Consider the following 26,384-nt stretch of genomic DNA (forward strand, 5'->3'; position numbering starts at 1 on the left):
CAATTCAGCTAAAGTGCTCTGACAAGGCTTGGTCAAGCCCAACTTTCCTCTGGTTTACTGGGTTTAGCTCTCAGGTTGTTTGCATTATTATTGTTTAAATTGTGTTTGAGAAGCTGACTGGCTCATTTCGAGACTAGAACCAAAACAATGAGAATAGTTTTAAAATTCTATCTTTCTACGAAGTTGTATAACAACATTTTCAATTAATGCCAAGTCATACAGGGTAAAAATGATGACGCTAAAAAATAAAATATGGTAAATAAATAAAAACTCCCAACATCACAATTTTTTGTTTTATTGATGGTAATTACCCATGGTTTTAATTTTATCACTCCTCCAGTAAATAATCATGGCTTTAAAATAAACTGACGTCCCTTTCATCCAAAGTCACCCTCGTCCATTTAAACACGCAATAGAAAAATATATATTAATACTTTGTACAATACTGGTTTTGGTCCAAACAAAAGTGGATCAGAAAAGCCAATATACCTTTACCTAAAAGGTTCTCCAATTTGCATTTAAGCTCTTTTTAAATGGATTCGGGCAACTTTGAATCTAGGAATTTACATAATAGATTCTAAAGACAAAAGCTGGATGCAGAGTTTGTAACACAAAAAAAATCAACTTCACAGATTAAAAAAAATATCACTATTTACAAGTTTTTTTTATATAATCAAAGGCCAATTAAGAGAAAGGAGAGGTTGACAGATAAAGGGAAAGAATAAGGAATCAGGAAGAGGAAGGGATTGAGAAAGACAAGAGGGCACAAAAAGCAGTTGTGGAGCGAACCAGAGAAAAACCAAACATCTAATAAGAGTTGAAACTATGCATTTACAAAGTCCTAAAGGAGCTGGGAAGATGCATGAACGCATCTTCCCAGCTCCCAAACCCTGCCCTCCTTCCTTCTTCCCCTGGTTTTCTTTTTAAACATTCATTTGCTTGCTTGCCTCGTGGTGTTGCCAGGTGACAATCCAGGCAACAACTCTGTCATTTCAAATTTTAAACGCACACCGACACTCATCCTCAGCATGTACAAAGAAACCAAACACACCTCAAGTCTGTACATAAGAGGGAAGGGGGAAAAAGACAAGCGCTCTGCATTCAAACACGCTCATCCCTGTACATACAGCACACTGCACTGACACATTGGCTACATCGCCAGTGGATCCTTTAAAGGAGCAGTCTAAATATTTAGCTGGATTACCACTGGAGATTTACCACACAGCTCGCACTACTCTCCATTCCACAGCTCAAACTCTGATCATCCATTCTAATTATTAAAGTATACACTCGCATACATTTTTTATTATCAATTTGCAGTTTTTCATCTTTGTAATTTTGTTAGAAAAAGTCATGCCTAGAGTCTAGCAGACATTTGTGGGGCGTGTAAAATAAAGATATGACTGCTTCGCTTATTCTGTGTTCAGAGGGAAGTGTCTGCTTGATTGATGTCTTTTATGTTTGGGTCAACAGTTTTTGCTTAAGTGAAGCCCTCAGGTCTCATACACGATGACGCTCAAACATAAACATAAAAAAACCTTTGTAACGACCAGCTGAGCTTTGAGCTAAAATTCGCCCACTTGCTAAACACAAAGCTGTGCCGAGCTTTGGCCTCTCCAAGCAATGTCCAGTTGAGACCTTTGAGGATTTCATTTAATCTTCAGCTGGAGACGCAGTTGAGTCCAAGTCAAGTCCGTCTCGTCACGGCCATGCAGGTCTACTTTCTGCGCCGAACTGCAGTCTTGATTTTACGTCCAGCGATTGGTGACGGTCCAGCTGGAGAGGCAGTGAAGGATTTAGCTGACCTAGAAAAACAGAAATCATTCTTGTTTTTAAAATTACACACAATCACCAGTCTTAAATTTTAATTACAGTATTCCCTCGTTTATCGAGGGAGGGGGGGATCCGTACCCTGAAGCCCCGTGATAAGTGAAAAACTGCAAGTAGGAATAGTAGTCCAAGCAGTAAGTAGAAGTTTATTTTAGTATTTATATATTAAGGTGTTTTAAACCCTTCCCACACTCTTGCATTATTCTAAACCATGTTTCTAAGTGCTCTAAAAGAGGACAGAATGTTATGATTTCAGCTCCCTGCCTCCTCTGTGCCACAGTGGCACTTTCGGCCACGCCCACTTCTCCACAGCAGAGACAGAGGGAGGAGGAGGAGCTGCAGGAGGACGTTTCTCCTGCAGTGTGGGCTGCACACAGGTGCAGCAGTTGCTAAATAATTTATTTTAAATAAAAATTCCATGCCGATCGTGCGGCTCATCCATCTATCAGCCATTTGTGTCATGTCCAATCTTATTTTGAAAAACCGCGATAGAGCAAGTCTGCGAAACATGAACCACGAAGTAGCGAGGGGCTACTGTATTCATAAACCTGTTAAGAGGCTCACTGACTATCAAGAGGCAATATTGTTAAAGTTTGTACAAATGTTTAAGTAAAATCACAAACCTAATCAAACTTGCACAATAAACTCTGGTATCTGTTTCTATTAGAACCATTCCACTGAACATTAAGCAAAAGGTGCACGTTTCCTTAAAACCAGAAGTATGTAAAAACTATGTTGAACTGCGTTGTTGAAACTTGGACAAAACACAGACATTTCAGCTTGTTCTGATTTTTAGTTAAAATTTTCAGGGTCAGTTATGAGTTTAAACCAACAACATGTCTCGCACATGTTTTCTCTCAATCCGTGCAACACTCACTGATACAGAACTATTTGTTGTTAAATTGATATGAAGTCAACACAAACAACAATCATATATAAAACTAAAAAACTACACTGCTGACAAAACTCAAACTTACCCTATGTTAAATGTTGGGGGTTGAGTAAAGTTGAATCCACCACCAGCTGCTCCTGACTGGGGGGCCATGGGGGGGTTGGCAGCAGTGGCAGGAGAGGCTCCAGATCCTGCTCCAAATGTAAAAACACCTGAGTTGGTGTTATTTGTGGCTGCAAATGCACTCGCTCCTCCAAACTGAAAGCCTCCACCTGAGTAAAAACAATTAAATTAACACGTGACCTCAAATCTCATAAAAAAACAGCAAGTTGGAACAAAACACACGATATAAACTCACTTGGTGCAGAATTAACAGCCGCTCCAAACACAGGTGTGGAGTTTGTCTGTTGTCCAAAAATGGGGGCAGCGTTGGGTTTGGCTCCAAAGGTGGGGGCTTGGGAAGCTGTGGCTGGGAAAGGGGATCCAAAAGAGGAACCAAATGCAGGAGTCTGGTTGGTCCCGAAACCTCCAGAGGGGGCTGAACTGAACACAAATGGGGAGGGAGCTGCAGACGGAGCTGCAAGTACAAAAACAAACATATATATATAAAATGCAGTTTAAGATGGTTTCAAAGCTCTTCAAGTACAGGCATGTTTTACTTGTGACACGTGACTGATACCAACCTGATGTAGAGGCTGCAGAGGGTGCTGTAGCTCCAAAATTAAAAGAGGGAGCCGCGGGAGCAGCTGCATTGGCAGCAGCTCCGAAGAAGAAGGGATGACCTGGAGCCGGGACTGAATTCAGAGGAGCACTTGATGGAGCCGAGGACTGGCTTTCTTGATTCTGTCCAAACAAAAACGTTTTAGCAGCGGGAGCATCGCTGCTGGTGGTTACAGAAGGCTGACCGAAGACAAAGGTGCTGGGAGCTGCAGAAGAAGCTGGTGCTGGTGTGGACGTGCTGCTGCTGGCGGTGCCAAACAAACTGGGAGTTGTGGTTGACGAGGTGGTGGAGTTGGTGGTGTTGGCAGGATTGTTTACCATGAAATTAAATGCTGGTTTAGCAGCAGCAGTAGAATCTGTTCAGGAAAAGACCATGTGATTTTTTTAATACAAACACTCTGAACAAAATTAATATTTCAACCCCCCCCAACCCCATGCAAAACATTTACAAAATAACTACCTGAAGCACTTTGTCCAAAAGTGAATGAAGGCTTTTGTGTCTCTGAAGTGGACGTTTCGCTCTTATCCACAGGCTTGCCAAAAATAAAAGCTGCTGGAGGTTGTTCTGTTGGAGCACTGGGCTTGCCAAAAGAAAAGCCTCCTGGAGCAGCTGCACCATCTGCATCCTTACTAGCAGCACCAAAGATGAAGCTCGATGGGGCTGCAGGCGCGTCCTTCTCCTCCGGCTTTCCAAAGGTAAACGTGGAAGCAGCTGGCTCTTTCCCTGCTGCTACAGATCCAAATGTAGAGCTCACTTTGGGTGTACCAGTCGCCAAACTGGGCTCGCCCAATCTCCCAAATACAGACCCCTTTGTGGAGGTTGTGGTGGTGGTTGGGTTGGTGTTTGTTGATGTGGCGATACTTAACGATTCTGCATCGTCACTTTTTGCTTGTGAGGAAAAAAGTGGCGTGAAAGAAACAGAAGATGATGAGGTTGTGGTGGTTTCCGGTGTTTTTTCTGCAGGTTTTGACTGTTCAAAAGAGAAGCCACTTTTAGAAGAATTGCTTTCGGTGCTAGATGATCCAGTTCCAAAGGCTGTCCCACTGCCGACTCCAAATTTAAACCCAGAACCTGCCGCGGGCTGCTCAGACTTTTTGTCATCATTAGAAGCAACCCCAAATTTAAAGCCTTCCGAGGAGCTGCCAAATTTAAACCCTGATGAGGCAGAAGTGTCTTTAGAAGAAGATTCTGACGAGGAGCTTCCAAACGGGACTCCAAATTTAAATCCACCTGAAGAAGATGACGATGACTCTGAAGTTCCAAACTTGAAACCTCCAGACTCAGACGTACTGTCCGATGTGCCAAACTTAAAACCTCCAGAAGTAGAGGTAGAAGAACCAAACGTAGATGTTCCAGTAGTCCCACCAGCAGAGGAGGCAAAAGAACCAAAAGCTGAAAAGAAACAAGATGAGAACATTTAAACAGGTGGAAAAAAAAAAGTAAATTAGATGCAGGATTAAGAAAAAAGCTTGAATGCAAAAGGGCATAGAGGCACAATGAACATGGTGTCAATGTGATTAAAACATTTATTTTTGGGGAAGCCACTCAAGCGCTTATCTTTGAGGACATCTATAGAAAACGACTATGGTTTAACTACTGTATTGTTTGGACTATAAGGCACATTTTAAATCCCTTTAAATTTACCAAAAATCGACAGTGAGCCTTATGTATTAATTCTGGTTGTGCTTACCAACCTCGAATCGATTTTACGTGGTTATTGTGAACAAGTTGAAATAAAGTTAGACTTATCCGACTGTTTTGTTTCGCTTAGTGCGCCTTATCGTCCAGAAATGACGGTAATAAACCTGACAGATTATGCAAGACTAACATGATATTATAATGTGCACAGTAGAACTTCTAATTCCAAACAATTCTAAAATGAGTTGTTCTTGATATAAATGTTGAGTTTTCCAAATTACTAATTTATGTCTGTATTCCCAAATTTGCTTGCTACAGTTGTCCACCTGCCCTTTGCAGCTTGTGGACGTGTTATCACTCAGTTTGAGCTTGATCAAAGGGATGTGTGTAGTGTGAGGAAAAGTGCAAAGCTTCAGGGGCACATCACCTGAACAAAACTGTTGCCTCATGCATTATAAATCTGTACAGTGACAATTTTGAGTCACTTTGAAAATATCTTGAAGGGTGGAGAGAAGCAGAATTAATTGATTTCTTGTTCAGCCTTAACTTAACAAGAAAGACTGCAGAGTTCTACCAGTCCTGCATCTGGACCCAGTGCAAACTTAATCTGCCATGACTTCTGAGAGGATCTATTTAAAGGAGACTGTTCAAAGCATGAACTTTTTCCTCTTGTTCAAAATTAGAATTTTCTACATACAAATCAATTGTTGATACAGACTCAATTTATATTTACAGGTTCTACTGTATTCCTAAGATCAGTCTGCCACTTGTTACCTTTGGGCTCAACTTTCGCTCCAGGTTTTGCTGCCTGACAGGCAACACACTGAGCATCAGCAGCCTTATTCTGGACCAGACAGACGTCACACTCCCAGGAGCCTTCAGGTTTCTTGAACTTGTCTCCCAGTCCGAACACTTGGGCACTGCTGGTCGTGGAAGCTCCTTTTTGGTAGTTAAGAACGAAAAAGATGGTGATTACACAAAATACCCGTTTTCTTTTAAGATACGTTACAACCAGAGGACATGATCTAGAGAAGTACATATGAATGAAGTCATGGTCTCATTACCTGGTTTAGCAGCTGTGCAGGCCACACATTTAGTGTCCTCTGCCTTGTTTTCTACCAAGCATGTTTCACATTCCCATGCACCCTCAGGTTTTTTGAATTTATCTCCAAACCCACTGATGCCTGTGGAAACAGGGTTTGTGGGTGCAGATGCAGTCTTAACAGTTGAGAAGGCAGAGGGAAATGTAAGCGAGGGTTTGAGCCCCGTCCCTGGTTTAGCTGTTTCACAGGCCACACACTTTACGGCATCGGGCTTGTTCGAAACCAGACACGTGTCACAGTCCCAGGTTCCTGTGGGTTTAGAAAATATTGGACCAAAACCAGTTGCAGGTACAGAGGTGGTGGTGGTGGTGCTTGTGCTGCTCTCCACCCCCACAGAGGTGGTAGGCAACGGTTTACTTCCTGTAGATTTAGGTGAGGAACTAGGCTTTGGAGCCATACAACAAACACACTTTGTGTCTGACTGCTTGTTCTGAACTAAGCAAACGTCACAGCTCCATCCTGCAGGGGCTTTAAACAAACCACCGAACCCTGCTGATGAAGGGAGGGAGGAGGAAGAGCTTGTGCCTGTAAAGAGGGGGGCTGTGGACTGTGTTGATTTTTGCTGCGGAGCAACGCTGGTGCCTGAGGAGGTCTGAGCAACAGAAGAAGCAAAACCTGGAGAGAAACAAACAATTAAAACAAACAAACAAACAAACAAAAAAAATGCATCTACACAAAAAAAAAAACAACCTACCAGGTGATTTGAGCAGATCCAGCACACTGCCCTGCTTCAAAGTCTTAGCTGGTTTAAAAGGTCCTTCAAATTCTTCTGTGCTCTTGCTTGTAACAGGCTTCACTGTAAAAACATAAAATAACAAATGTGATTTTCTCAAAGAACACAAGCCAGCAGAAACCTAGTGACGGTGAAGAAAACCCTCTCACCTGCTGCTGTGGGGGCGGTGAGCTTTCCATTGGACATGGAAGGAGCCAACTTTGCTACAGGTGCACTGAAAGTAAATCCAGTCTGCGTAGAAACGGGGAAAAAAAACATTATTTCTCTCATTGCAATAAAATACATTTGTAAAAATAAATTCATAAACAATAAATACTGACAGAAGGGGAATAAGACGGTGGGCTGGCAGCAGTGGCTTTGACAATCGGGGAGGAAAATGTAAAAGGTACACAGGGTGGTGTCGAAGCCTTTGGTGAAACCTTGTGTAGTGGGAGGGGAAAAAGAGCAAAATCTTAATATTTTATAAAATCTCACTTAAGTATTAATAAAGAAGCTAAATGTAGCTTTAAGACAAACCTTATTTGTGACAGTTTCCTTAGTTGGAGTAACAGCTGGGATGGAGGGGGCGGAGTTAACAGAGGTGGAGGAGGTGGAAGGTGGCAACAAAGAGAAGCTGAATGTGGGTAAGGATGAAGTGCTGATGGGGAGTGAAATGCTTGGAAGGACGGGAACCTCGACCACCTTGAGTTAAAAACACAAGCATGTTTTGTATTAAAATACTATTATTACCTATTGATATAAATTAAGTTATTAAAAGATCAAACCTCATCATTTTCAGGGCGTTTAGAGCAAGGTCGTGTTGTAGTCCTGTCTCTTTTCATTTTGCCCCCTGCAGAGCTCATGCTGCTGGGTGCAGGGGTGCTGGACAGAGGATAGGTGGGGTCACTGTAACTCCTTGTGCTGAACAACAGTCAGAAAATGTTTTATTAGCAAAATGTAACAAAAACACAGCAGAGTCAAAATAAACTTTACAGACGAACTTTACCTTTGAGATGGACCTGGGGTTGCTTCAGGTAACTGTGGTGATTGTCTTGATGGCTGTGAGGATATTAAAACAATAAAAAGGTCGTAATATGTTTCAAATATAATATTAAAAAAAAATCATCAACATCAGAAAATTAGTATGAGCAACATAAATATTGTAAAAGATTACAATAAAACACGAAAGTGTGCAACAAGTATAAATTTGGCACTCAGAATGACCACCACTCTACTGAATGTCCCCAGACTGCACAGAGAAAGCAGTCATTAAAATGACAGCAGACATGCCACAGTGGTTTATTTTATACTGACCGACCGTCCGTCCGTCCGACAGACCAAGTCCGTCCGACACACCAAGTGCGTCCGTCCAACAGACCAAGTCCGTCCGACAGACCGAGCCTGTCCGACCGAAAATCCGTCTGACCGGTCCGACGGACCATCCGACCAACGGATTTGAAAATCTGTCTGACCGACAGTCCATTCAACCAAAAATTCATCATACCGACCATCTGTCTGACCGAGCGACCGTGCGCAGTGTTTCCCCTACCATTATACAAGCAGGGCGCCCCGCCCCGTCAACAGAACCAAGCGCCCCGTCTACCGAACCCCACCCCGTCGGCACTGACGTAACGCTAAACTAGCGGCTCGCAATGCAGGTGCACTAGCTAAAAAGCTAAAGGCAGCCTCTTCCTTCATGCTGAACCTTCATGCTGAACGCACCCCCGCCACTCGAAAACTGTCGATACAAACAGTGCACGGCTCAGATGTGCATCTGTCTCTCCACCCGCCGACGCCCCCCCCCCCCCCCCAAAAAAAAACAAACACAACCTGTAGGTTCAGACAGCGCGCGGCTGAGATGCGTCTGTCTCTCCTCTCACACACCCTGCTCTATAACCGTCAGTGCAAACAGCACTCAGCCGTCTCTGTGTCCCCCAACCCCCCTCTACCTGTTGGTTTAAACAGAGCGCTGCGCAGCTTAGGACGAGTCTCCGTCCCAACAAACAAGTGTGTCCGACCGAGACTGTCTGACCAACCGACCGACGATTCATCTGACCGACCAATCATCCGTCCGACCGACCAATCATCCATCCGACCGACCAATCATCCATCTGACCGACCAATCATCCATCCGACAAGTCGTCCTTATATCACAATCAGAATGCTTTCATTATCCTTGCACAGTGAAGTATAACAAAATTACTTTCTGTACAGCCGTCCTAAAGATAGACAGATGTGTACAGGAAGCTTCAGCTTCTAAGATGTGCTGCCCGTTTTTTGTCTTTCTTCGATCGACCATCAGATGTATGGACGAACGGATGATAGGACCAACCGTCCATCCGACCGACGGCAATCAACATGACCACCACTCTACTGAATGCCCCCAGACGGAACACAGACAAAGTAGTCAACAAAATGACAGCAGACATGCCATTATGGATTATTTTATATTGACCGTCCGTCCGACAGACCATAGACAATCAGAACGACCACCATTCTACTGAATGCTCCCAGATGGCACATAGAGGAAACGGTCATTAAACCGTCCATCCGACCAACTGATATTCGGTCTAAACATCCGTCCGTACATCTGACTGATCGACTGTTTGTCCGAACTTCCGTCTGAACATCTGTCCATCCGACTGTCCATACGTACATCTGACTGACTGTACATCCAAACGTCCACCTGAATGTCTATCCGTCTGACCATCCGCCCGTCCATTTGTACATCCAACTGTCTGTACGACCGTCCACCCGACATTCCGTTCATCTGACTGACTGTCTGTTCATCCAACAGACCGTTCGTCCGACTGACCGACAGTCTGTCTGCAGTCGTGGAAAGTTCATTACAGGGACACCTAGAGACAAACAACCATTGGTACTCTCTTTCACACCCAGGGACAATTTAGAGTTACCAGTCAGCCTAACATGCATGTTTTTTGTGGGAGGAAACTGGAGAAAACCCCACATGCACCAAGAGAGCATGCAAACTCCGCCCAGAAAGGTCCATGGCCATGATCCATCCAGTGACCTTCTCACGGAGAGGAGGCAGCTCTAGAGTCACCGTACCATAGTAATATACTACAATATTGCAATTGCACGTCTTTCCAAAATAGAGCAGCACTGCTGCATTAAATATAAATACACATGATGCTGTATAAAACAAAAGCTGTGAAGTACTGACTGTCTTCTCCCTCGTGGTCCTGTCCAGACTTCGGCCGAGTCCTCCAGGAGTCAAAGTCGGCCTAAAAGACACAGCACGACTTCCTGGAACAGAAGCTGCTGCTGGAATCACAAGTTTCTGCACAGGTGGGAGATTTGAGTCCATCTGAATATATATATAAAGAAACAGTAAATTAAACAGAGATTAAAGAAATATCACAAAAAAGCAAACTGAAGGAGCATCAATCTCGCTGTGTTATGTGGGATGTACCAATGTGCCTACAAATGAAAATAAAACACATTTTCAAGTTTTTGATATTTCTTAGTGCGTTTTATCTAGGCTACTCCCCTAAACTTAGCATATATGGTTTGCATATTTGCTCAACACATCTCTTTTAGAGACAGGGTTCGAATCTAGAAACAGTAGCTCTTGCAATGTAAAACTAAAACCTTATACTTAAAGAATGACTGTTAATCAATAAAGCTTTGTCTTTATGTTTTACAACGCAGCTGTCACAGATAGAAATGCAGAACAGTTTAACAGCTGGCCAGATTTACAACGAACTAAAAAAACACTTCCATGAGCCAAATACATTTGGCAGTGCTTCGGTTTTACTACTAAATGTGTGTTTGTGAACGAGAACAAATATAAAGTACAGACAGCTGGGCAGAAGTCTGTTTATGGATGACAAGGATGCCAACAGACAGCAGGACAGGAAATGACCAAGGCAAAATAAAACAAGTGTTTCAGGGATGAACAACCACACAGCTGTTCACATCTTTAAACACATCTGGCAACAGTTACTGATCAAGTTGTAAAGCTGAATACAACAAACTATACGAAAACATAATAAATTCAAACAAAACTACGACTAAAGTAAACAATTCTTACCCTCTTACTTAAATACAGTCATCTGAAATGTGTGCTCACCCGTTTCTTTTTTGGAACGTGATCCGAAACATCAAATCTTGTGCCATCCACCGACTGTGAACAGCATGAAAATGAGATATTTGCAAATGCACAACTAGATATTAGGTGTGATAATTATTACATCCTGCATTTGTACAATATGTCGTGATAAACAGATGATTAAAAAAACAGAAGACTTACAGGTGACAAGATGGGTGAAGATGCTGCTGGGATTCTCTTTGCATCCTGTTCACAAGAACAAAAGAAAATGTTTAATGTTTTAGAAAAATAACACGGCACAAAACAAACAGATTAGTCAAATATATTGCACTAGAATTATTGCACTAGAATTATGCTTAAGTATCTGTGTACTCACAGCCAGTGGGCTTGACATGCGCTCTAAGGACTGCAGGATGCGCCTGGCAGTGGCACTGGTCACACCACAGGGATGAGCACCAGCAGGCTTGGCCTTGATCTGTCTTCTTACTGGGGCCTACACATCAGATGAGTTTATTTAGACTTACTATGAAAGTAACAACACTAAAATATGGTATCACCGTTAGGAACAAAACAAAACCTTAGCAGCTAGTAAACTAGATGCATATAAATATAAACACAGCTTAAATTTGGCCATCGTTATTAGATTTTTTTTTTTTATTCAAATGTTTCCATTGCTTCCTATGTAAACTGAAAGAGATCACCTGGTAAGGTGTTCCAGGACGATTGCGGGAGCTCCTGACTGCAGATGCTCCACCATACGTGGTTTTCCCAGGATAGAAAGGTGAATCACCAAGCTGGCTTGAGTTCAGCATTGTGCTGTTCAATGATGACTGAAAGAAAGAGTTATATGAAATATCCTAAAGCACATATTACAAACATTTACTTTTCATATGATTTTTAGGTTATGTGTGGAATAAGGACATCCAAACACTAAAATAAAACAAATTAGTAACACTGAAAATAATGAAAGCAAGGTTCTCCATATTAATCTGACATTTATTTCCCTCCCAATTTAAAACAAATCCACACTTTCCTTAAGCTCAGTGAAATGTGTAAATTCAACATTGACATTTTAAACATCAACTTCTCTTTGCTCCGTTAGTAATGAAGGTAATTAATGGACAAAAGAACATTAGTATTAGGAGCTGGCTTGTGTCTGTTATTTTGCCATGCAATAAGTAAATGTACAACACACTATTCACATGAACAATAAAAGGGAATCTGTTGCTACGACTCTGACTTCTCATGTCATATTGAATACATAAGAGCACTGAAATATAAAAACCCTGAATGTTCAAATGTTGTGTAACTACACCCTATAATGATTTAAGTTTCTGTTTCAGTCCCAGCAGGGTTTATATTTTTACATCGGTCATTATTTAACAGCAGAGTCTTGGGGGAACTGTAAAATGCCAGATTTGTTCTTATTAACACGACAAGCTCGGCATCTTGATACATGGGCAACTACGGTACTCACATTCGAGGAGTTTCCAAAGACTGACAAGTTGAAAGAGGGCTTTTTCAAACTGGACTGAGAAGGCTGAGGTCCAGAAATTGTTTTGTCCATCTCTGGGGACCAAAGCTGTGGAAGTGATGCAGTTTTTAAAGTGGGGACATCTGAAAAAGAAAACATATTGCAGTTCTTTCAGACCATTTTTAAAAACATGGGTGGACAGAAAAGCATTCTAGGCCATCTCACGTGCAAAAATATTTTAGTTGTTGCTCAAAATATTCAACGCGTACCCTTGTCAGATGCACGAGAGGAGAACCCACTCGTGGTGGAGACGTTATCATCTTCGTGCTGGGAGAGGTTGTCCTTGATTTCTTTGACCAAAGAAAAGCCTGTGGTGAAGGGGCCAGGGGCTGAGGAGGTGGAGGGCTGGGAGAAGAGGCTGCTTGAGGCTACCAAGCTTGGGGAGGAGGCATCCAGTGAGGTAAAGTGGAGGTGGGAGCGACTCAGTGGAGGGCGAGAAAGCGCATAGTCCTGAAAGTTCAGGGTCGCACGACTAGTTGAGGGTTCTGCAAAAACAAACAGCATCTACAGGTGAGTATGGTTGACAACATTACAAAAAAACTAAACAATTTAGACTCAAATTCCAGGCAAGATATACAGATATACACAAGTGAACAGATCCCTGCCTGTGTTACTGGTGCTTGGCTCTGGGGAATCTCGTCCATCAAGGGGAGGAGGTCCCTCTTCATTGCCATTAGGAGGAGGAGGTGGTGGCGGCAGGCAATTCTGGTCTGACCCTTGCCCTGCCTCTTCTCCTTCAGCAGCATCTTCATTCTTAAAGTATTTCTGCAGCCAAGAAGGAACGATGCTCTTTACCGTGTCTGTCACTCGACTGATGAGGCCCGACTGCTGCAGATACACAAGAGAGACGAAGTTAATCTTTTCATTGTAAATACCAGACAGTTGTCACTGATTAAAATTCAGCATGTAGAAAAAATGTTACAAAGCGTGCAAATCTACCTTCCATTAAGAACAGCAAAACACCTGCATTTATTATTTCTAATTTTCAGCTGCAAATGATTTCAAATTAAAGACTTTATTATTCAAAAGTTTATACTTCTTGTAAGGAAAAACAAATCAACAACAGATACTTAATATTTAACGTTGATCAGCTGAATTGCGAAGAGGCACTAGGTTGTCTTGCTTTCCTTGTGCAAAACAAAATGTAAAAATCGTCAAGAAACTGGGTCAGGCCCTGTGTCTGCTTCTGTAAATGTCATATTTGATGTTCAAGGATTCAGGGTTCTTTATTTGTCATTCGCACCACATGTGGTGGAACTAAATCATGTACATAGGGTCCCAGTTACATCTAACAATAAAATGTAAAAGAAAAACAGCAATAATATCTAAGATATGAACTAAAAAAAACAACTAAATATACACTAAGCACTAGTAGCATAATATTGTCATTAAAGCAGAAATTATTGAATTAAATTAAAGTATTGTGCTGCTGCTCTATTTGGATGTCTTCAAAATGAGAATGTTTCTCATCACAAGCCCATGCTGGTATGCAGAGAAGGGGAAAGCTTAATTAAAGGTCAGTGGTAGCTTGTTAGTGCAAACTCTTCATGCAGATGACTATATTACAAGGCAGCTTAAAAAAGCTAAGTACCACATGAAACTCTTTTTGCTTATCTATGATATACACCTGTGGGCCAGACAAGTCTTAGGCCTTCATCTGGAAATACATATTTATCAGATAACTAAAATAGTTCCAGTATTTGCGCTTTAAACATAATGAGTAGCGTTAAATACTCAAAGTGAAACATAGCATTCTTAAAATCATATTAAAAAAATGGAGAAACCAACAATAGCCCAGAAATAGCCAAGAACAAAATGTGTTGAGCTTAATGACTTTTTCCACCAGCAATTTTTCTCTGTTGATTGTAAAACATTTTGTATTTGCACAGTAATGCTGTGAACACAATTGCTGTTTAGGCAACCACACAAAAAAAAAACCATTTAATCCAGATCCTAGGTTACTAACCGGGCTGAGATTTTGTATTTCAACAACATGCATGTGTGCAGACACTTCAATCTCAAGATGAGAACTGTTACACTTAAAATGGTGAGTACGCATACTTTAATTCGAACCTACTACAACGCTAGGTTGCTGCTGCTATGTTAATTTAAATTTTAAGTCTGAAAAGATTCAAGAAAGTTTAAACAGGGACTCACGACAGACTCGGCAGCACATATAGCACCCTGCTTTCTGTCATTGTTACTGTTGTTCATTTACTTGAACAAGCACAGAAAAATTATTAACTGCAGCCACCTGTAAGGTGCGTTTGTGATTTTGATGCCAGGCTTTTCCAAAAACCTCAGCTCGGAAACCTGGATTCAAAATGTTTCCACCTATTTAACAACATACATCACATCATTAGCACTTACATACAGATAGCAATAATCAAATGAGTGAATATGGCAGCGTTGGTTTGAACAATGTACTGCTAAGGTGGCTACTGTGACTATATTTGCTGATTTCTATTAGATGGTTTTTTTTTTTTTTTTTGTAATAGGTGGATCAATTAGTCATTTCCTTCCTGTTCTTTAGTATATTACAGTGATGCACCATAAAGGATATCAGCTTTGGCTTTGGAAGTGATGTATGGAAGAAAAGAAAAAAAAGCCACGCGTAAATATTTTAGACAAGCTTACTTGAAACAGTCTATAAACTATTTAAAAAGTGAAACAATCTAATAGTTATCACTGATAATTGTCAGCATTTTTCAAATACAAAGTAAAAGATTATTAAATAACTAACGTTAAGTTGAATGTGCTTCAACAGGTTCACACAGCAAAGCAACAAGGCTACAGATGGAAGGGAAAAGAAAATGCATGTAGCCCTGCACGTCTTTTAACATTTGTGACTTAAAGCAAAAATGCAAACAGTTGAATACTTTGAGCACTATTTCCATTTTTGTTTAATTCTGCATTGCACAGCTACAAGTTGTATTAAAACAATGTAAATCAACTGAGAAATGGTTAAACGGCTGCACGTTTTTGGTTTAAACGCTGCAAACTAAACAAACTTAGAAAAGTTAAAATATTTAGTTCATTATCGTTTTGCAAGACTAGACTTTATGATTTTGAAAACAAGTTTGAATGCATCTAAATAACTTTTATTCGGTCAATATGTGCTGTTAAATAAGAAATAAGTCTTTGTGCACGCTGCTAAGTTACAAAAGTCATATTAAACGGACACTTGTTGTTGGACTTCAATAAAACAGTGTAAAAATCTTCAGTTACTTTTGTAATAAGATGATTTTCCACATTTAGGACATTTAAAAGGATGTTGTCAATAATCATACATTTTTGCTGTTTCTGAATGGTGTTACACAGTAGGAGTTTTGGCACCGATTTAGTCATACAAGTTATGATGTTAACAAACTATCAACTTAATCGTAAAGACCACGTTCAGATAATAGTAGGAAAAAAATCCCTTTAAGATAATGCCTTGGTGGTGCTTGACATTTTTGCTCAACTTACGGTTCACGTTGAAATTTGGGGTGCTGACATGACAGACGTGTATTAAGCCACTGTTAACATTAAAAATGCTTTAAAAACCAACAACTCTGACATCCAGGCGGCAAATGATAATCCCACAGAGGACCATGTGGATTCCCAATCAACGTGAAGCCCTCCTGCGCAAATAAACTAGCTGCGATTTGGCTAACAAACAACCTTAATATATATTTTCCAGTGGACTCTAAAAAGTACATCTGTGGGAAAATAATCGCTTGGATATATGCAGATGTTATAAACGTTGCACGATTGTGTCACTTGAAAATGCTTCGCTGAAAAACAGCAAAGACAACAATGCTAGCCGATGCTAGTTTGTTAGCTCCAGTTAGCTGGAGAAAATCTACTTCCTTGCTTCCCGTTAGCTCGGCTATCGACTCTGAACTTCTAAACTGAGCCACGGCTGGCCATTTCAGTTCGCCGTGCGTGCAGCTGTACTGAGACAGGGACTAAATACGTTGTATAAACAACACTTTTTATGATTTGACCTGTCAGGTCCGTAATTTCGCTAACCTTAAGCCAATTCGCTAGCGTTTCATGAACATGCTAGCAGCGCGTGGAGGCCACGAGCGTTAAACAGTAGGCCAAAAAATGTCTTAAACAAAACAACAACAAAAAAACTATAGAATGATGGCAACAAGATTATTGCAATGTGCTCGACTCGGGCTGTTAGCTTGACGACTTTCAATTTATTTACCTGTTTACTCTTGGCGTAAGGTTTAGAAGCAATATGATATCTCCTGCTTCTAATTTTCCCTCCACCCGCGGCCGCCATGGCTCTTTTCGTCTGAACGTCTATCGATATTTCGGCGCCGGATAGCTGTCATCCTGCACAGCGGCCACTTTCAAATGAATTGTGGGAAATGTAGTGAGACAACTTAACAAAGAAGGAGGCGTCGACAAATCTTTTAGCATACATAGATGGCTTTTCTTTGTATTTATTATGAAATGTACCATTTATTTTTTTAATGTAGTTACCTCTTATTAAACGAATGTTACATATTTTAAACTAAGAATATGACGTCTTACATATTGTTTTTGATCTGAAGAATAAATAACCTAAATATTATAGTATCTACATTTTACTTGAATCCTGTGTTTAAAGCTTTTGTAAAGTTTAATATCCGTGTGTCATGAAAATTACTGAAACTTGCAGGTCATTGTAGTTGTTTTCTGAACTTTATAATTAGTCATTTATGCATTTTTGTGTGCACTCATGGCATTAAATTGTAGTGATGCAATGCAGTTTGCATTATTAAATGTTGTCTGGTGCATTTCAAAACAAAGGTTTATATTTCTAGACATTATATCAGTCATATCTGGTGAGTGATGCATAACTAAAGACTGTACAATAATTTTAAATGTATTGCTGCAAAAACATTATAAATAACAATTACACATTTTAAAAACAGTTAATTAAAAAAAGTTTATTTCATTTGTGTGTACGAAAACAACCAAAACCCATTCATAAATCATGATTAGTAATCCCACATAGTGGATGAGATTCACAATAAATACATTTTGTTCGTTAAAGCAGATTAAGTATTTAAAAATCTGCAATAAGTCATGACTATTACTGCTAAAACAAAACATAATTAATGCAAAATACTAAATAGCACACCTAAAATATTAAAGTTTTTATTACTGTAAGTACCGGTAGGTAGATCAATCTCGAGTTGAGTTATATACAAAAACGTTAGTAACTTTGTCTCATAAGAAAAATGTAAACTTCTGCTCTTAAAATATTTCTTCTTTTTTGTTCTAAGTGATTATCCTTTGCTACAGAAAGTCCTCACAGTGTTACCGAATCGAAATTCACAGTAGTCCTGCACACACAATTCTTTTCAATGACAGTACAAATCAGCAAATAAAAAAAAAAAAATCCCTACACAAGTTTTTTTTAATATGTGACCTATAAAAAGACTGAATAAAATGTAGCTAAAACTTTAGATCCTCAAATGTGCATATATTATTCAAATTAAAGATTTTCACACGTTCTTTACCATCTTCTGGACAAGTAAACACATCAGTTTTTGCAAATATGATACTTTTGAATAATTTTAAAGACATATAGTAAAATAAAAAATAAACATGACTTTAAATTTGAGTGCTAAATCTAGATTCATATTAAACAATCACTGAAATAATCCAAACTTTACATTTTCTCTAAAATAGACCAAGTTTTATGCACAGAATAACAGTCCGATAAAACCGGTTTTAACTTTTAATATTCAATGGTTTTGTTCTTTTTTTTTTAAATCCCAACAGCTTTGTCAAGTTTTAGTCGTAGTTTTTTTTTTTTGCAAACGTTGATAAAAGTTTTTTTTTGGTTAGTAAATCAATGGCACAGTTTTAAATATACATTATTTGACCCGTATTAAAGTATTTTGCTAAACACTTCATCATCACATCTACTCATTGTCTCTTTCTTCCATGGCTGTTTACAAATCTGTTCCTAGCTGAGGTTTTTCTTCGTTTTGTGTTTCGCAAACTTCCATGTGAATCTGTCTGAGCCGAAGCAAGTGAGTCAACAACACGGCGATCATCAGGGTCGCCGCTTTGCAGAACAATATTCTGGGAACAGAAACAAAACTCAGTTACAAAATGGCATTTGCAAATATAAAATCGCAATTATAACCCGTGATGTTGCATGAAGGAAAAGAGTTGCTTCTTCGTCCACTACTTGTCATTTTCAAATTAGTTGCAGGTTAAAAAATAATTAACATTTACAGTAAATTAGCTCGATTTGACAAATTTTATGTATAACTTTGTTACAAAACGTATGTATTGTTACTGTCAGTAGCATACTTACAAGGGCACACAATAAGCAATCCATTTGATCAAATCTGCTTTTTATTCTTGTTACATGTAAAGTAATTGTCCTAAAGTAAATTAGCAATCTAGATTTTAAAACAATAAAAAGTAGTAAAATTACTCTTGAAACGGGTTGTATATTATTCCTAATGTCATCAGACAAGATCTCCCCCTCAGATTCTTACCTTCATTTTATGGTGTTCATACCACACCATGCCATATAAGCATAAGAGTGTGATGAGTGCCTGTGAAAAATGGCAAAACATTAATTACCGTAAAACAAATTCTCAGATAATAATGAAAAGAAAAAAAAAAAAAATCAGATATGGAAATGCAGAACCTGAAAGCCCTGTATAACCTTCAGAACCAACAGGCAACAAAAGCTAAAAGTGGTGACATAATTATTGTCATTTTTAGCAAGTTATTATAATTACACAGCAAATATAGGTTCATATTGTGCATTTGAACACAGGGGTGTGGTGGTGCAGAGGTTAGAGAAGGGGAGCCTGCAATCGGAAGTCTTCGGGGGAAATAAAAACGTGCTTGCACATAAACAAAATTATCATAAATCAGTTTCAAACACTTTAAATTTCAACCCAAACCCTCAAATGAAGTATTGACCCCGAAACATCCCATTGTTCCTGCTGAGACTGCAGTGTGCTCCCCAGAAACAGTGTCTTTGTTTTTAATCACACACGTTGTGTTTTTGTTCTTACCAGACAGATCAACCACAGCAGAACATGGCGAATTTGAGTCTTAGAAAAGACGTCCAGACCAAATTTCACACAAGCCAGAGCCTCGAGGAAAGCAATAGCCCTTAATCGAAAACATAAACATACGATTAGACAATTACGGCAGTATACATGATTTAAAACTTTAAGCTGAGGGGTGAAACTATTGCTCCCTCTCTTAGTAACACATTTCAGTGCAGCACAGCTTCTGAATCCAGAAGCATGATTGATATCACTGTCCCACTGGAAGACTATACAAAGAGCAGTATATATAGACAAAGAGTGATCCTCCCGTTGCCATAGCAACTGCTGCAAACTGCGGACATCGACAGCTCGGTGTCGGTCAGCGACAACAAAATGTGAATTTTAATTTGACTAGAAAACACCCTGCAGTGCATTCATCTAAAAAAAAAAAAATCTAAGGTTACACAAGAAATGAAGACTAAAGAAGACTTCAGTTTGGATTAAAAAAAAATGTTCCTTTTTGTGTCTGAGTGTTAAATTCAAACAAGATTAAAACTATAAAAAAGCCAGAGTGTGAAAAATGTTCAGTTTCATGTTCATAACCAGAGCACAACTAAAATTAAGCAGCTAGCTGATTCACAGATATGATCTAATTTGAATAACAAATTGTTGTATTGTTCTTTACAAATGCACCTCCTAGGAGACAAATTGAGCTCTTCACAAGTTATACCAATATGCTGAAGAAAAAGTTGCAGAAGAAATAAAACCAAGAGCTGACAAAAGGACAATAAATAAATACTCACCCAAACACCCAACACTGTGTGCCAACTCGTTTACACTGAGTGTCCGTCAGGTACACATAATACTGTCTGTAGATATTAAAAGATTTTTTGGTCAAGAATAAAGTGCTGATAGTATGAATATCCATGTTGGAGAGTTAATGAAAAAGCAGAACAATGCCATAAAGGTTTCAATAAGGAAGTGGTTTCATGAACTACTTTCTCCTGGTTATGTAAAGCTGTTGTAGTTTAGATTACATGTTTACATTAACAAAGATTGTACTTCCAGACCAAAGTGAATTTTAATCAAAAACAGGCAAACACGTTCTTTCTTGTGTTCTTCATTGAAACATGTTACAATACTTTTTAATTTCTTATAATCTTTTATGAATTTAGTACATCACTAGAGATAACCTCAAACCAAAGATTAAAAAAAAAAACTCTGAACATTTTTAACACAGCCAAGAATAAGCTCTGAGGAAAGCATCTAAAATAACATGAAGTACTTTTGTTTTGTATTAACTCCAAACCTGAATGTGTATTTATTAGAAATCAGTTCTGGTTGTAAAGCCGCTCCAGTATTTTAAGATTTGAACACACCTCACAGTGGGTGCGGTGATGATTCCCACCAGGAGAATACGACACCAGCTGAGAGGGTGAGAAGCCTGGAAGATGAAGATGTGCTTGAGGAAGAACGTGTTCAACTCAGTCAGCTGCAAATAGAAAACAAGAACTGGTGATGAGAATTCAAACATCTCATGAATGTGTTTATTTTAGGGATACACGATATTATCGATATAGTATCGTATTCGGCCAATACTAGCGATAAATTTAAATATCAGACATTGGTCATTCCATCAACATAATCACCAATATAAAAGGCGCTGTATGACAACCCAGTGACAAGGAGCCTGCAGCGTCAGCACGATGTTATGACGTCACGCGCACCTACCTGATCTGATCACGGCGAGAGAGGAACAAGTGAAAATGTCCGCGGTATCTAAGTTTTTTAAAGTGTCAGAAACTGATAGAAGAACTGCTATTTGCAATGACTGCTCAGCGTCAGCCCTGCGAGGAGGAGCGTAAACCAAGTCCTACAGCACTTTGAACCTAATCTGCATCTAGTAGCAGGCCAAACTGACAAAGACCATGCAGAATAATGTAGTATTTTAATTCCACAGCAGAGAAAACTATGTAGTCTCTGTTAGTAGGTCTAGGAAAAAAAATAAAAAATCGGTATTGGTATTGGTTATTGGCCAAATAAGTTTTAACATATATTGGCATATCGGATATCGGCCATAATCCAATATTGTGCATCCCTAGTTTATTTCCCAAATCCTTACTTTTAAATCATGCATTTTAGAACTAAAGCCAGAAATAACACCGATTACACTCATAAGATGTAGCCTCAGTAGCATTAACTCCCAACACTCATAAAAGCGGTTCAAATGTAAAGAGAAAAAGCGTGCACAACCTGCCATAAGATCATAAAGACGTAGATCCCTGCCAGCCTCTGGAAGGAGGACTTTGGGTCAAACCAGCGCACGTAGGTCCAGCTGGCTGGAGTGAACTGGAGCACGGCTCGCTTTAGTTTTCCTGAGGTTGTGTGGATTTCCCTGAACAGACAGAAAATATTAGCAATATGTCAAAAACACATTTGGCCTCTTGAATTAAATGTTAAGACGATAATAACACTGCACTGCTACAAAAAAGTTCCTATTTAAGATGGTCATTTGACTTGTGACTTTCAGTTCAAAAACAAACAAACAAGCAAATAAATAAATTTAAAAAATGTAAATGAAGACTTAAGATAAGAGACAAGAATGAAAATTAGGATCAACTTTAAAAAGAAAAAAAAAAAAAACATGCCAACTTTTATTGAAAAATCACAAAAATGAAACAAAATAAAAATTAATTTTAATATTATTTAATGTCCACGAAAGGAAAACAATGGCACTCTGTCATGTGTGACAAATACACAGTTTAGACCATGTTTTATTTTTGTTGGTAATTGTCTTCAGAAAAGAAACTTCGGTGGAGCTAAAAATGTAGTGAATTGTTTAAATTTTTTAGGATAATCAAAACTCAAACATTACTGGATTTTACAACAGATTTTGAAAATAAATATAAAGAAACTAAATTATTGAAAGGTCAATATCCCACGACTTGAAAAAGGAAGAAGCAGGTAATAGATAATGGACGGATGGATGGAAACATCATGACCTATAATGATAATTATAACATTTTTGTGAACAGCAACAGTGTTAAAAGCTCAAAGATTATTAGTTTAACGCTGAGAGCAGGGTTAAATATTTGCTATCAGTGCAAAGACAGGACATTAAAGGGTGTTGAATGTGAAACAAGTATCAACATAAAGCTGGATATACACTCGGACAACTCCAATCCTGCTTTTTGTTGTACTAAATTATGATTAAGGGATGATGGAGTACTAAAATGTTGCAATGTAATGTATTTATGTTAAACTAAAAACACAAGCAGCTCGTTGACAACCATAGAGCTGATGACCATAAATTTATATAAATATTTAACTGCAGTGCAAACGCTACTGGGAACCATCAGCTGCAAACAGAAAATCGTCACACCACAGGAGAAAAGAAAAGGCTCACATACTCATACGACCAAAACTTACACACAGATGGTTGAAATTATTGTAGAAAATAGTGCAACTCAGTAGAGAAAACAGCTCTACTTCTCTCTATATTTATTTTAATTAATAAATGTATTTTACTTTGAAACCTTTTATTTTGATAAGAGGACGCATTAAGCCTCTCTTTTTCTATACTTCCTGGTTAACAAATAAGCTCCGCCCATATCTCCCTTTGAACCTAGATACTGGTCCATAACGTTCCCACCTAAGGCCCCTAGCCTTAAGCAAAAGGTTACAATAGCACAAACTTATTTAAAAATAATGTAAAAATAAGGACTAAATGAAACACCGACTTGATGCTGGCCCAGCGGTAGGTCCTCATCTCCAGAAAACGGCAGAGTGTCATACCCAGCCAGATTCCTCCTCCGTTGCACAGAAGGATGTCCAGTATCACCTGGTCCCACCAACACTCTGCAAAGTTTGGCAGAAGGTGCATGAAGAACAGCTGCGGATAAACAAAGAGTTGGCAGGACAGAGAGAAAAAAAGATAAATTAAAAATTTGAAATGATGTCCAGAATACAAAACAGTTATATAACCCTGCAAACAAACAACGGCGGTAAGCAAGAAGACAACTCCTGAAATGATTCTCGTTGTCTGCACAGAATGATTTAAAGCAAAGTATTGAGACATAAAGTTAATATTTATTACGCCCTGAAAAAAAAACACGTTTTAACACAGGCACATCAAAACCGAGTATCATTACCTCGGCCATATGCTTACCTCAGTGAGCTCCCAGGTGATGCTAATGGTCCAGCACAAGCCATAGCTGCGGATCAGCAGTGCCTTCATGGTCCACCCTGCAAAGTGACCAAAGGCAAAGATGTCGAAATGGCTCAAGATGCGCTCCCACGTTATCACAGTGCAGTTTACGGCATATTCCTTAAGGAAGAAAAACAAAGGTGACAATCATTGACTCCAGGTATTCATGTTAGAACTGAAATAAAACAAAATGACAAACAAAACAAAAGCACCGATGAATACTTAATTGGGATTAATTTGCATTTTTGGCCATTTTAGTGCATATTAGTCCTGTAAGTTTATTTAGAACAGACACAGTATACTTTCATTCATACAAACAAAAAGTCTAGGAAAAGGATAAACTTGATTTATCCGATAGAAATATCAGTTTACTTAAATTATTGTTTATATGTGCAAAAAGCTCATAGTTTAAAAACATCCTTACCATGACATCGACTTCTCTTTTAGCATAGCGCAGATTTGGGTCCAGCCAGTACATGAGTGTCGTTACTTGGTCCCAGTTAAGGAAGAGGAAGAAGACCAGGAAAAGAAAGTAGAGCACACTGAGACCTACCAAAGACAAGACAATGTGAGAGATGACTCAGTCAAATGGTATCTGTATTTAAATCAAATATTTAGATTACTGTGAACACCCACCAAACACCATTCGCCATATTGCAGGATGTGGCCTCGTGAAGGGTCCTGACAACAAAAACATTGGTCACTTCATGGTGTTCATTTTCAATATAAATAAATACATACATAAATAACTCAATGGCAATTCTAAATTAAAAAAAAGGTTTTTTAGCTTTAATATTTAAAATGATGAACTTTGCTATTGTTAGTCCCACCTAGGCCTGGCACGATAACAAATTTTGATGGGCGATTAATTGTCTCAGAAATTATTGTGATAAACGATAATATTGTTTGAAATTTGACAATTAGTAATTATTGCCAAATTTAAGAAGAAATGTTGGTTAATTTGTTTTGAGTGTAGTACCTTTTTTGACCACCAGATGAGAGTATAAGACTGTTTGAACTGAAGGATGGATAGTGAGGGAGCGAGCAGCGTGTCTCTTTAAGAAAAATGGGAAGGAGGCCCCTTGACGTGACATGGGCTGTCTCTCGTTCCTTTTTTCGGTTCTGAAAATGTCAGATGCTCGGTGTGGTTTGAGCTCTTTAGCATAGCATTTTTCACACAAAGCTTTTAATAAAAAAATCAGTAAAAAGTTCTCAGCTCTCAGTTCTTTTTGCAGAGAAAAACAACTTTTTAGACAAAGGCACGGGTTTCAACCATGAATTTGGAGCTTCAACAAGACGGAGATTTTTTTCCCCGAGGTCAGCCTGTTAGCTTAGCTTGTAGCTTAGCTTCTCAGCTTAGCTGCTTTTAACGATCCAAAAACACGATTTTCGACGGTTAAAACTGATTTTAAGGAGAAAGGGAGGGGTCAGTGAAGCGCACCGGAGTTGTTATCCAGTGTCTTCAGTAGAAAGAGAGAGACACGAAGAAACGATAAAGCCGATTCATGAAAACGAGGTCGATAATTTTCAATTATCATGCAATTAATTGATTTATTGCTTATTGCGACAGGCCTAGTCGCACCCACCGAGGGGCCACTCTGGTCACATGGTTGGAATTCCTGACAGGTGTGAAACTGGCTGAGTATCAGTCCTAAAGCTGCATTGTACGTTTTTGAAAGCTGAAATCTTGAGACCTCCTCCTCTGTTTAAAGATGGTTTCTCTCTTTTTACATAAACAGCCTCCTTCAACCCCCTCTCAAACCATCCGTCTTCTCGGTCCAAAATGCGGACATTCTGGTCCTCAAAAGAGTGTCCCTTATCCCTGAGGTGTAGGTGAAAAGCTGAGTCTTGTCCAGAGGAGGTGGCTCTCCTGTGTTGAGCCATGTGTCTGTGAAGAGGCTGTTTAGTTTCTCCAATGTAGAGGTCTGGACAGTCCTCGCTGCACTGGACCGCATACACTACACCACTCCGTTTGTGTATGGGTGTTTTGTCCTTAGGGTGGACCAGCCTCTGTCTGAGGGTCCTGTTGGGTTTGAAATGTACTGAGTTGTTGTGTTTGGAGAAAATCCTTCGGAGTTTCTCAGATACTCCAGCAACATAAGGGATGACAATGTTTTTCCGTGTCTTTTTTTTTTTGTCTGATATTTTTATGTTTTTACTTTTTATTGTCTGTTCGAAATAAATAAGTAATAAATAAATAAAATAAAGCAGCCATTGTGAGCAAGTGACAGCTTACCATTAGGAAAAGTCAGGACACTGATGACCAGGAAGAAGGAAACAACCACCAACACACCAACACGGAGGTTGTTATCACAGTTTTCATCATCCCTGTTCAGAATGCCATTACAAGTGTTAGCAAAGCTAATTTAATAACAATAATGATACGTTTTGTGGTTTACCTGGTGAACGCAAAGTACATCAGGCTGAGCACAGTAACTGTCAGCAGGGTGATGGTGTGTGGTTTGTAGAAAAAGTCAAGAGTGATTTCCTCCACTTGTTGCTCGTTCATCATTCGGAAATGCAGTTTGTAGTTAGCTTCATTGCTTCTCGGTAAACTTTTGCCCACGGTGGTTGCCATACCTATGCTTTAAACCGCTATATGAATTATATTAAAGGAATTTTAACGGGGGAAACAAAAGAAGTAAAGAAATGTAACAACTACCAA

At 39.3% G+C, this 26,384-nt stretch overlaps 2 protein-coding genes across 2 annotated transcripts; both read right to left on the reverse strand.

The window, feature by feature from the left end:
• Window positions 1-911: 911 nt before the first annotated feature.
• nup153 (nucleoporin 153) lies at window positions 912-16,800 on the reverse strand. The gene is made up of 22 exons (XM_037693713.1): window positions 16,701-16,800; window positions 13,108-13,330; window positions 12,712-12,987; window positions 12,446-12,585; window positions 11,670-11,798; window positions 11,345-11,461; window positions 11,170-11,214; window positions 10,990-11,043; window positions 10,081-10,224; window positions 7,903-7,955; window positions 7,682-7,817; window positions 7,434-7,598; window positions 7,238-7,336; window positions 7,067-7,148; window positions 6,879-6,980; window positions 6,146-6,799; window positions 5,856-6,020; window positions 3,903-4,835; window positions 3,406-3,798; window positions 3,081-3,299; window positions 2,808-2,994; window positions 912-1,805 (listed from the first exon to the last, which is right to left on the reverse strand). The coding sequence occupies exons 1-22, from the start codon at window positions 16,776-16,778 to the stop codon at window positions 1,718-1,720; spliced, it is 4,482 nt and encodes a 1,493-aa protein (XP_037549641.1). The 5' UTR covers window positions 16,779-16,800; the 3' UTR covers window positions 912-1,717.
• A 1,576-nt stretch (window positions 16,801-18,376) lies between these two features.
• ptdss1b (phosphatidylserine synthase 1b) lies at window positions 18,377-26,297 on the reverse strand. Its single transcript, XM_037693708.1, has 12 exons — window positions 26,119-26,297; window positions 25,956-26,047; window positions 24,356-24,400; window positions 24,144-24,268; window positions 23,681-23,839; window positions 23,253-23,404; window positions 21,766-21,907; window positions 20,892-21,004; window positions 20,316-20,381; window positions 19,534-19,633; window positions 19,003-19,062; window positions 18,377-18,577 (listed from the first exon to the last, which is right to left on the reverse strand). Exons 1-12 carry the CDS (start codon window positions 26,295-26,297, stop codon window positions 18,419-18,421), a joined length of 1,392 nt encoding a protein of 463 aa, XP_037549636.1. The 3' UTR covers window positions 18,377-18,418.
• Window positions 26,298-26,384: the final 87 nt, after the last annotated feature.

Source organism: Nematolebias whitei, chromosome 19, assembly GCF_014905685.2.
Source record: "Nematolebias whitei isolate Nwh7 chromosome 19, NemWhi1, whole genome shotgun sequence".
NCBI lineage: Eukaryota > Metazoa > Chordata > Actinopteri > Cyprinodontiformes > Rivulidae > Nematolebias > Nematolebias whitei.